The following is a 13,127-nucleotide window of genomic DNA, read 5'->3' as shown; positions in this document are numbered from 1 at the left end:
CTGGTGGATTAATTAATTTTTAATAATACCAGCGATATGTACATCAAATAAAAGAACTTGGAGACCAATAGGCGATAAAGTGTGTTTGTAATAATTTAAATATGGTGGACGTTTAATATATAAAATCTTGGGACGTTTAGGAAAAACCAATTTCTCGGATGCTAAAATCTTAAGTGGATCGAGCCTTTATATGGTGGGTATGTAAGATTCAACTCTCCTCGAATATAATGTGCTTACTTGCTTTTCTTTTGAGTTTTTCTTTTCTAAACTAATTTTATAGATGTATATATATGTAACGTGCTTACATTGCATTAAAAAGCATGAAGTTCAAAAAAACTAGATCTTGGGTATTTTAGAGTTTAAGATCTCTAATTTTTACTTGAAAGTATTTGCTTAAACTTGCATCTATATAATATTTTGTGAAATTAACAGAAGAAGTATTCATTTGTAATATTTAAGAGGCGAAAATTAACTGATGAATATGGCCTTTTGGTGAACACTAATTGTATTTTAACGTAAAGAAGGGATTAAACATGAAGCTTACTTCAAGTTAATTTAAGTTATTTGAATGGAAAAACTTTTTCATATGTATGAATAAAGTTGAAGGTTATTGGTGTCACAATTTTTCATGTACTTATCTATATTTGATATTTAACAAAATGAATAATATAAAAGAGTTTGTGGATTTTATTAATTATAAATTGATTTCATTATTTGCGTCTAAATTATATGACAATCGGTGCACAAAAGTGAGAACATATATTATAAAAAAATTTCTTACAGATTATAAGAAACACATTTGCTGGTAAAAACGCATTCGTCGGCGCTCAGGAATTGCGCACCAAACTTTGTCTCCTAACAGCTTCCCGAAGTCTAGCAATCGACGATCGATGTTGTTTCCATTTCTGTATTGCAAATCCAGTTTACGTACTCGTTACCATATAACTCATACTGGGTGGATTATATACTATCAGTTGTCTTACCGGTCCTTCATTCCTGTCTTTATGCTAGTCTTTTGTTGTTTAATAATATAGTTGTAATCCTTACTAAAATATGATTTTATCGACACTACCAAAAGCGTTGCTTTATTACGTTCAACAGTATTTTAGTTCGTCGGGCCCTTTTGACAAAAGCCAGTATTGTTTGGTAAAATGAAAAGCAAACATTTATTATAATTGTTACGTGCGTTCGACCTAATCAGTACTTTGTGTATCGCTTTCCTCGTTATTAGCCCGTCATACGGTAGACGTTACAAATCTTTATTGATTTTATAGAGGCTAGATCCATTTCAAATTGGATCTACTCCCCCTATCTTTCAATTAATTAACAATAAATTGATTTACAGCTGCACTTGGAATAGACGTATAAGGATTATTAAATTTTTTTGTATTTTTTGTATTTTTGTAAATTTTCATGTATTTTAAAATTGGATAAAACATTGGAACGTTTTTTTTTTACCGTCTAAATCGATTTATTCCGTCAGGCGGATGATGTTGTGGAAAGGTAATTAACTAATTTAATGCAAAGTTAGAACATTCTCAACAAAGTCAGCTACTTTTACGCCCTTTACTATGAGTGAGTATGAAAATCTTCCTCAATATCGGGTGAAATCAGGTACATCATCATAAGATACATAAAAGTAACGTAAATGGATGATTTCAAGTTATTAATTAAAACATTATAAGGGCTTTTAATCGCCATGTTTTTCTTGTAGGAACTTAGTTGCAAATCTTGGTTCTTGCTGTTGGACTTCTTAAAGGAAAACGTGAGAAAGTCCAGACACTAGAGAAAAGGCACACATTAGACTTTAGTTATTAGATTTCTTTCTTTATTATTCATTTCCGCTGATATTTAAGTTTGCGAAAATATTTCAAGTACCTAAAAATAACCTTTTCAAAGTGCTTGAAAAAATGTTCAATTATTATTATTCAATGGCTGTTAGACGATTTGCGACATTGCCCATCATTCTATTTTAATATAAAATTAAAAAAAAAGAAAATTATATTTATAGCGCAAATTAGTACATTGAGAAAATTAAGCTTGACAGATCTTCAAGAGGAAAACATATAATCTTGTTACGTTTTACCGCCATGTTGTCAGCAAGACCGTTTTCCATTGATACAATCCGTCCCGGAAAATAGTCATCTCCCAAACCATGTCATACCACCACCAACAGAATATTATTCAAAAAAATATTTACCGTACTTTTCAACGTAATTGATACCTATTATTATTGTTTTATTCATATTCATATGCGCTAACTTAGCTGCTATTACACTCTACCGTATTTGTGACAGAGTTTATTTTAATTTTGTCCGGATAAATGTAAAACGCGGAAGGACTTAAGATAGTCCCACCCCTCACTGTACTAATTGATTCGGAACAATTTTCTGTTTCGTTTTATACTTTTTGGTCTTTCTGTCTATATTATTTCCGATCTGGTATCTACCTACGGATTTTCGTCACCGTGCAAACCGCATTTCTAAAAAACTTTGACCAAATTTTATATAATGATGTATTTTGGCTCAAGGGCAAACAAACTCTATCAAAAATCCAATGCATAGAATAATTTTTACTATCAGTCCTTCCGCTCTACCCCCCAGTTTTGAAAATGACCAGACAGAAATCGTCGAGTAATAGAATTTAGCATACTAAGTTCCTATAAATAATTTGAATCGAATGGTGCGAAGTTTTAAACCGCCTCTCATACAATCCTTCACACGAAAAGTAAGTCTCTATGCGACAAAAATATAATATTTCATAATAAAAGTTGATCCGCAGTAGTAGTTCATTATAAAAATATACCCATACCCAATGTGGATCATGTTGGTCTATTTTTTTAATTCATTCCATATGAAAAATAAACCTTGGTATGCCTAGATGTTTGTGGTTCTAATATATTATGTTTAAAATTGATCCGCAATAGTAATTTGACATAGAAATCAGCTACAGTATATTTCTAGGTCTATTTTATATCCATTTTTTCAAGCCCACACCTTATAACAGCACAAGTCAAAAGTATGCCTTTATATGAAAACAAGATGTAATATTTATAACATCATGCACATAAATAAAAGCTTTAATTAGATAAAGTGGAGTAGTGTATATGATAGACGGCTACTCCGTACTATAATGATTTTCTTGTTTTTTATTTTTGATATAATTTATTTATTGTTTATTCTTTCATATTGCTTCGCTTTTATTGGTATTATTTTAATAATATATTATCATATTTTATTTTATAATCCATTGTTTTACTTTATTTTATTTTTATACTTTGTTTAAAGGGTTCTTTTCATAATTATGATAATCCAAATGAAGACGCTTTGATCTGTTTTAGCTTTTACACAATTCGCTTTTCTCCAGACTGAGTATATTTTCAAAATTGACCTCCGGATACCAACTAACAGATTGTGTGAAAACCTCCTTTTTTTTCTGACTGCCATAATTTTAAAAGCAGACAACCGGAAATGCGGAATGATTGCCATATCGCCGTTACTTTAAATCCCCACACTGACCAAAAATGTAAGTATCCCATCACTACTCTTCATGCATATTACAAATTGGTTTAATCGATAAATAAATATGTAAAATTGTACACAAAAAGCAACAAAGCGCATTCAGTATCTTGCATAAAACGCGACATACTTCCCCATACAATATACCGGCGTAATAAGGACGCGTCAATTTACTCCTAATAACATGCGAGGAAGAATATCAGTTAAGCAAAATTGATGTTAAGGCTTCTTCTTTTTATTGTCGCCCAATTTATAACCGGATTTCAATGATTTTTGAATTCGATTTAACAGGAATCAAAAGAAACGCAGAATTAGGCGGCTTTCTCTAAAAAGAGTTACGGGATATTAGCTAACGGTCTTAGTTGAGTATAGCATGTAGCTCACTTTTTACATCTGTAAAACAAAAAATATATATAAAAGTTTGCGTCAGATACATTTATGATGCTTCAGATATGACTGTATAGGTTAATTTAAAATTTCGAGTATTCTACCTATCCTTCTTCAATACAGAATTAATGAATAATTTTCCAATATTTATCTCCCAATAGCAATCGTTGTTATTATTTTCTTTATTAAAACCATTCAATTTTTTTCTCTTCGTTATTTATTGTTTCAATTTATAGTGATTATCGTTGGCTTGTTCTGCTTAATTGAAATATGCTTCATGAAAGTATTCACATTTCTTTGCATTTTTTCATATATTATACATTTAAGTGCATATACAAAATGTAAATATTTGTTTTAAATTGGATAAAAACTTTTAAAAACATTTTAAAAAAGGCTGTAAAAAGCATTATTCTATACTACTTATCACGTCTTAATAAAGAATAGATAGCTTATGATGTATAAGGAGACATCAAGTTACGTTCAAAATATAATTTATTTTTTGGTACAACCACTCTACGTTTTATACGCTACCCGATCTATTTTGTTTACTTTCGCACTTGTTTCTACTTGCTTTAATTCCACTATTTTTAATGTGTGTAAAAAATTGTGATAAAAAAAACTTTGCAAATTTTTTTTTTTTTCTTTTTTCGAAGGAGAACCCTTACGTGTTATATATACCCGAAAGAGATCTTTTTATGGCATCTTTTCCTTTTACGAGTTAGTCGGGCCGTTATTTTCACCTTTATGAAATGTGTTAACCTTATTTGATAGATTGATCAGTAATTTTTGGAATTGAAAAGGAAAATAAATTTTCTTTTTGACAAAGCTTTCTTGATCGCGATACTCTCCTTCAAGTCAGGTAGAATCAACTTAACGCTTCTTTAACAATTCGATATGGAATAATTTTTAAGACATTACGACAAATAGGTTTATCACTTGCCAACACTGCCAGCTTTGCTAGTGATTGCATCCCGTCATATTCTTTTGCTTACTGGCTTTTTCGCAAATTGAGATATAAGCTTAACGTGGGAGGCGACATACTTGGCTCGCGTCTCTCTTGCCCTCTTTATATATTCTTCCCGGTTTCGTCCTTTCCAATAATATTGCGGATTTCATATTTGGAAGGGTCTCCGCTATTTTTGTGTAACTGCTCTACATCTAAAACATCGCCAGTGTGGTTTTAAGCCTTTACGGATACTTATATTTTATAAATCATAAAGTTTTCATGCATTATTTGGTTTTATCAAATAAGTGATTTTCCTTACAGTGCTATATATATTTCATACATAAAAGGTTACAACTAGACTTTGTGACCTTCAGATAGCCATCTGCGCAGGCGTTTAGCATGGCTATACTTTACCCGTTGATGTTCACAAAACCAAAGCAAAATGTCGTAATGTAAAGCTCTTAAGAGACGTTTCTTAACATTTGTTGTTTTTTCCGTATTAATATAGTATGACATACACAAGAAAAAAAATATTTTCTTTTTTATTAATTTGGAATACTTTGCGTAATTGTACTTTGCACTATTCCTTTCTTTAATGTGAAATTTTTTTGTCCCATTCCTGCTAGGTTTTCCGTCCATTTACGACCATTACTGAATGTGCACACTTCTGATGAACGTACGTTTCCAAATAGTAGGTAATCGACTATTGATACGCACATGTGTCCGTAGATTGACTTTGAACGCCATGAATGCATCTTGAAAGAGAATGAGAAAATGTTGCATTTTCAAATGTTATTAGCAATAATTACAACCGAAAACAGATATCAATCTGTTGTGTAAAACATTACATGTGCAAATAAATTTCTTCCTCCGAAATTTGTTACATCGTAAAACGTGTCTGAAGCGTTTCATTTGCCCAAAATTATAGATAAAGATAACTTAGATATTGATGTTTGAACGATGTCAGTTTGAGTACTTCACAAGCTGCTGTTCAGTGTATATCAAAGTTTAAGGACCGGATGTCATTGTTGGGCCCTCCCGAATAAGTGTATTCAGATCGATGCAGACATTTTTACCTGATCAGCGGTTCGCAGATGTTGAAGAAGTACGAAAATTGCTCGATGAGAAACTGGGAAGTTTCCGATAAATGGCAAAAGACGTTTATTAAGCTTTGTAGCAATTATGTTTTAAATAATGTTAAATTTTATCAAAAAAGAGAAGCAACTTATTTGCATACCTATGACCAAAGTCCAGTCAAATTAATTTTTCGACTAGAGGCATATATGTATCTATATTATTGCAGCTACGCCTGTACGTGCAGATACGTCATTAGGATTATGCGTACCCAATATTTGTAACAAGCTGAACGTAATTTTCTTACTTGTCTTTCTTTCTTCTTAGCTGGTTGTAAAACACTTTACATAATTACTGTACAGTGGCACTTTTTTCAACCACTCTGGCAAAATATATAAAAAAAACTATATATGTGTGTGGTCGCAAGAATTTTCTCATTTCCACTTTCACTTTTTGTTTCCTCTTCTGGCCTGACTCTTATTCTAAACGTTTTCACCTTCAACTTTTATATGAATTTATTTTATTGTATTGTGTAAAGTCTTTATAATTTCAAATGAATGCGTGAGTGTCTCCGTGTATTTAAGACTAATATAAGACACAAGCATTAAGAGCCACTACAGCTTAGCAGCATTGTATATGCACATGCCATTATAGAACCTATTGTTGTTAATACATCTATGTATATTTGCGCGTTATAGGCCATAACTTGGTTAAGAAAACAGCCATACAATTAAAAACGCTCTATGTAACTTTTAATTTTCATTAGTTAATAAATTTGAGTACCGATTTGCGGAAAAATATGCATTAATCATGAAAAATTGTAAAATTTTTTTCTACGCGTATTCCGAAGACAAAATGTAAGCGTAGCGTTATTCCATTTAAATTTAGAATTAAAGTAATCCCTTTTCGCATATGCGCAGTGCAAATTTTGTCTTTCGATTTATTTGATGTATATATTATAGTTTGCTGATTTCTGAATGGAGCTTTACTTCAAAACATAAAGTTTCGTTTAAACGCTTTCTAGATTTAACTATTTGAATTGAACTATAAAGCTATGGAGAAATAATGTGTAGAACTTTTACATACTAGATCGCTAGCATATCTAAACCTTCATCTACATATATCGTATATTGTGTAAAAACAACCGCAAGTTATGCAATAACTTTGTTATTCCACAAGAAACAGAAACAAGCTTTAGAAATTTCATAAAATTATTTCATTTTCTTGATTAAACTTTCAAGTCCACACGTATCCTATCAATCTGTCCGCTAATATCATCATATTCGAATAGAAAGATAAACTTCTTAATATTTAATTAAGCACAAATCAGTAAGCAATTTGATGTTAAAAGCAAGTCAAATCACGCCATAGGTTCACCTTAAAAAAATCGGGAATCTAGTCGAAATTCGCCGTCGTATGAGCAGAGAGTATTGCTTATCGAATTGCGTAGTCTTGTGAAATGTATATAACTTATTCGGAATCACTTTATGAATCGATATAAGCCTCTCTGTCTGTCCGTCCGTTATCCGTCAGATGCGTTTTCACTTTACCAACCAAAAGATCTCCACTTCCGATCTGCCCACTTTTCCGCTACTCCCCATATAACCGTTTATTTTAAAAAGTTGACTTACAATAAAAAAAAAATTGCAATTTTGCAAATTTCTCGACAAAAATCGCTGAGTAATGGCATTTCGACATTCTAAATTGATATGAAATATTTGGTTCGATTGGCCTAATTTTTTGAACTTCCTCTCATATAATCGTTCCTACGAAAACTGGATCTTTATGTGGTAAAATGGTCTAATTTTCAATATGGTGAAAATTGGTTCGTAATAATAATTTGACAACGAAACCAACCTTACCTAATTTGGACCGTGTAGGTATATTTTTTGGATACCAAAGCATATAAGGATTTTCAGGAAATGAGAAAAAAGGCCTTAAATTTGAACAACGTGGGTCCCGGTCCCCATACAAGATTTCACAAGAAAAAGATTTAATTTTACATATTGTATGACAAAAATTGGATCATAGGAGCAATTCAACAAATTGGGTCACATGACACTACACGTAGAAGGATTACCATGAAAAGTAAGCCCTTATATGAAGATAAAGTATAATTTCTAGTTTTCTTTGACAGAATCTGAAAAATAATAATATTTTTGGGAAATAAATTAAGCTTGCAAAATTTCGATCACATTATTTGATGTTTTGGGCATTCTCCTTTGCATGATAATAATGTGTAATTTTTGCGGTATTAACATTAAAACGAACGAATAGCTGTACTAGGTGGAAAAGTGCAGGATGTTTGTTTGTCGGTATTGCCCGATTATAATCTTCTTACTTTGCTTTTTTTCTTTACTTTCTTTATCAAAACACTTGTAGTAAATGTGTAAACGTTCAGTGTGTAAATATGAATTAGATGTTCATGTATAAAATAAAGCGGCATATCGAAATAAACGGAATAAATGAAATGAAATGGATGAAAGTAATTTAATAATGAAATTGTCCAGACAAATCCCTCTCATAGATACGGGTATGAGATATCGATCATGGCCTTACATGGCCTTATGTTTCCGTCTAGAAGAAACAGACATTTGGCAGAAACAACTCTATAGCGAAAAAATAGAAAAAAATGAAATCATGTATGATATGGCCCGAATTTTTAAATATCACACACAAGCATGACACGATATATTGCTATACAAATACAGAGTGATCAAATAAGACCTATATATATTTTTAATTTAACATAAGAACGAAAAGACAGATGATATCAACATTATCTTTTTTGTTTTAGATAATGGTTCGCGCCATTTTTATTATAAATGATTTTGCCTCGGTTTTGTGCAAAAATAAATTCCGAAAATACCAACAATGAATAATCGTGGCTAAGAAGGTCCTTGAGCGTTTGTGGTTTATTGCAGTAAGCGCCATTTATTGGACATGATCCCAAAGAAATATATCCAATGAAATCGTATGGCACGATCGTACGAACAAGTCCCCTCGGCATTTTTGAAGATTACGTGGTCATTGAACTTTTCTCGCAATAAATTGATTTTGTCACGAGATATACGGCATGTTGCGCCATTTTGTTGAATTCGCACATCATCTAAGGTACGACGTTTAAAAAATTCATAGTTCTACTTTAATTACCGAACACAAAACGATGTCTTGTCATATATATCCGATGTACGTTTCAAATCAATTTTTTTACAATTTTTACAGGTAAATTCACAAAATATTACTAAACTCGTGTAAAAGGTAAAGATATATTAATTAACTTACAATAAAGCTATAAGAAAAAGTGACAACATTGCAGTCGAGGAAGGCCCATATTGGAAACCCTACCCCTTCAGATCACTTTCAAAATCGTTTTCGATCGGTATAATAAAAAATCTTAACTATATCTAAGTGCAGGAAATAGAACGGATAATCACAATTGGATCTTTAAGAAAAAGTTTATGGGCGGCGCAGTGTTATTGACGGAGAGAAATCGTCAGCGTATTGTGATAATTTAATGTCATAAATGTATATATATTTTTGGTTGAGAGTTAAAGCGACAGAAATACACTTCCTTCTTATAATTAACGAATAATTTTTCTTAAGCGGATTTAGTGGATATTCGAACCTGATGACGAAATAGGAACAGAAAAAGTTTAAGATGTAGTTCAAGTGATTTTGTGAATAGTAAATTAATATCTTCAAGTTTTGTTATCATTTTTTCATATGGCAGGCAAGCTATCATCATCATTGTCGTTGCTCTTAACATTGTTTTCGAGAAAGTAAGCCAATTAAGTAATTCAGATCGAATTCGCTTCTCCCTAAATTTTCTATTTAGCTATTTTCTACATTTTTTCGCAAGTAAGTAATTCAGGTCGAATTCGCTTTTCCCTCTTTATTAAAAATCTGTCTTCAAAAGAAAGCCGTTTGCGGACACTCATGCACACCGATAATGTGAAACTATTCAATTGTTTGCTTTTGTTGTTTAACATTTGAAGTTTTCTTCTTCAATCCGACTTGTCTTCGGTCAAACTTTGTGTGCTTAAGAGTTAACACAGTCTTCTTTCGCTTATTCAGAATGGAAAAATGAATAGAATCCGGAAATTTACTTGCGTTTACTTAAATGTGAAAACAAATCTTGGCGTTTTGCATGTGCTACAGTCGTTCTTCTTTTTTTTCTAGGATTTTTGCTTAAGACCGCCGAGCTGGTACCTTAACAACAAAGAGTTATGAGTAACGCGAAGTATATTGTCATGGGAAATTGAGAAATGCTAAAGAAGTTTTCAATAAGATTTTGGTTGTATTATAAATATCAAAGTTCGTTCTGCTTTTGTTGATTTTGTTGATGTTCAGTAAGATTTACATTTTTGTCTTGGAAATTATAAAAATCTTAAAAATGTTTGGGAATTATTCAGTGTTGCTGAAGACTAAAGATTTATCGATTCCTCAATAAATAAAATTGTCCGTGGGTTCGGCCTAGCAAGATGTGGGGAGGAACGTAAAACCGTTGGATCATCGTAAACAACGCAGTTTCCTGATTTTGCCTTGAAGAAACTTTAAACCAATCGTGTTTTTTGTTAAGAAAATCTTATCATTTTCATCTCAATAGTTTCGTATGTAATAATTGTCGGTTTTTTATTACATATTAACCAGACAACTTTACATTCCTCAAAATTTCCAGCTTTGTATAATTCGGTGGCGAACAAATAAAGTCTCCGAAAATGACTTTTTGTGACTTTATCTGAATGTGTCGCACGATAGATATACACCACATTCTAGTTATGCATTGTGCACTATTGCTGATATAAGGCCCGATTCAATGAAGAAAGTAAGGGAAAGTTGGTTTCATCGAGTTGATTTCTGTAGGAGGAAACAAGACAGACATTTAAAAAACTTTTTACTTTCCTCAATTCTTATTTTTTTTCTTTAATTCTCTCAGACTTATTGAAATACCGCATGTTTGATTTTTTCTTTCCTGAATGACTTTCTCTTATAGGTTCAGTTTCGTTCACTAAGAAGTGCTGCAACGAATGACAAAAAAATGTGATCAAAAATCTATATTTATATTGTATATTATAAGATGTGGGCATTTGGTAGCAAGAAAAGTTCTTCAAATCAAAGTATTATACAAATTTTTAAAGCTTTAAACGGTTATCAAAAACATTCGCGGAAGTTTTAGCGAATTTTCTAAGAGTTTTATCATTTAAGTCTGCTCATAGGATAATACCTAGCACTTTTTGTGTGAAGCGCATCGTAACAAATAAAAAGTGGCATTTTCGAATCAAAAAAAAAAAAAATTTAATGAAAGAGTTGGAGGCCATGTGCTCATAAGCCTAAAAAGATTGTGCGAAAAATTCTATTGACCCACATGTCTTGTACATGAAGTTTGAACAACGACAACATAAACTTTGGCGGCAAATAAAATTTTCTGCAAGGAAACCTTATATGTTATACAGAGATCGCAAAGGTGCTGTTTCAACTTTTTATATCAATCATCAATAAAATTTGTTTTTAAATTTTAAGAAATTAAAAATTGTATATATCTCTCTTTTTCTTTCTCTCTCTTTCTCACTCTTTCGTTTCAGGATGCGTTCATTTGTTGAAGAGAATGAAAAGAATGATCCATTAATTAATGCTCCTGATAAGAAGAATAACCCGTGGGCTGAAAAGGGCAAATGTGTTATTATGTAATATTATCGCAAACCACAGAAATATCCAAACATTAAAATTCAAAATAAATCACAACAACAACAACAAGGAGAGCAACAACAACATCATGAACAAGAAGAATATGAAGCCGCTCGTAAAGTAAATGAAATAGCAGAAAAGAATGTAGTGACAAACACGATGTACAATTCCCTAAATCCCGTATTATCATCACCAACATCGCGACTTAAACGATGTGATTACTATACCAATAACAATTATCATTATTACAATTACAATTTAAATTATCATGATTTGCAAAAGGGTCCTTCACGCGCCAATAAATTATTAGAAAAGTTGAAAAGACGTACACATCAAGAAATTCTACAACGACCAATGCTGTGGCAAGCGGTCGCATTAATATTGTGGTTGCAACAAAAGTTTTGGGAACTGTATTATCTCATTGTTGTAAGAGGCAGATATTGAGAATATCGAGGAGTAAATACACGTAAATCAAAGGCCACTAGAAAACAGGACAGAAGAAATAGTTTTGAATTGAATTTGATATATTAAAATGCAACCACGACAAACAAAAAACGAAAGCGGCCTGCAATAAAAAGACCATATAGGAAGGAAGCACAATAGCTAAACCAATGCAAAGAAGCCAATGTATAATAGAAAACAGCGGAAAGGGACATTTAAAAAGTGAAGAAGGATTTAGCTTTTAAACAAAAAATGAAAGAGAAAGGGAGAGGCGCAGTGCGAAACTAGATCAACAGGAGAAAACAAAAAATTGTCTTAAAACCTGGATAACTTTTCATTAATATCGTTGCCGTAAGCGTTTAAGTACATTTTTTAATTTTCTTTAATTAATATTTAATAATTTTCACAACATTATATAAAATTAATATACTCTATACAAAAATAAACAAAATTTAAAATTTTAATTAACTAAATAAAACACTTGATATAAAACGGAGAAAATAATTTCAAATAAATCAAAAATAATAAATGCATTTTTATTTTAAATTATATTAATTTCTTTTTTCTTGTTTTTTTTTTTTTTTATTCTTTCAATAATTATTTTCATTCAATTAGTGCTTTTTAAAGCATTCAGCAACAGTCATCCACCCACCCATTCGTCGTTTACTCATGCCCTACATTTATAGTGATACATACAAATTTAAATATTTTCGAAAATTTTTTAACCAAGTGATCAAATGGAGAACTCTTTAGACTTAAACCCACCACACCTTTCTTTTTACTAGAATTCAAAAAAAAAAAAAAAAAAAACTTATCATCAAAAATATTATTAAAAAATATAAAAAGAAGAAATAAAGAAATAACTAGAAATAAATTAAAATATTTTTTGAGAAAAACCCCAAGTGTTTTCCCTTAACCTCTGCTTTATGCTCTTTAAAAAGTCCTTCTTACGTGTCTCGCGAATTAAACAGAAGAAAAAACCGGAAAGTTTGCTTGCAAATTTTTATTGATTTCTTTATTCAATCTCTCAATGGTTTCCGTTTCCAAAACAATATATTAGCCGAACAAAAATA

At 31.3% G+C, this 13,127-nt stretch overlaps 1 protein-coding gene and 1 long non-coding RNA gene across 7 annotated transcripts in view; both read left to right on the top strand.

Moving 5' to 3' along the window:
• Positions 1-11,927, top strand: part of LOC119642905 (guanine nucleotide-binding protein subunit gamma-e) — a 141,737-nt gene extending 129,810 nt beyond the window's left edge. For all 6 annotated transcript variants that reach the window (XM_038042204.1, XM_038042203.1, XM_038042201.1 and 3 more), the window contains one exon: positions 11,511-11,927. In XM_038042204.1, coding sequence (XP_037898132.1) covers positions 11,511-11,616 — 106 coding nt within the window. In that variant the 3' untranslated portion in view covers positions 11,617-11,927. The remainder of the gene's footprint in view (positions 1-11,510) is intronic.
• LOC119642906 lies at positions 995-9,187 on the top strand. Its single transcript, XR_005248162.1, has 4 exons — positions 995-1,146; positions 3,341-3,525; positions 8,723-9,039; positions 9,151-9,187. It is a non-coding gene; the product is annotated as an uncharacterized LOC119642906 (long non-coding RNA).
• Positions 11,928-13,127: the final 1,200 nt, after the last annotated feature.

Source organism: Glossina fuscipes, unplaced genomic scaffold (genome assembly GCF_014805625.2).
Source record: "Glossina fuscipes isolate IAEA_lab_2018 unplaced genomic scaffold, Yale_Gfus_2 287, whole genome shotgun sequence".
Classification (NCBI taxonomy): domain Eukaryota; kingdom Metazoa; phylum Arthropoda; class Insecta; order Diptera; family Glossinidae; genus Glossina; species Glossina fuscipes.
This window is presented reverse-complemented; position numbering and strand designations above follow the sequence as displayed.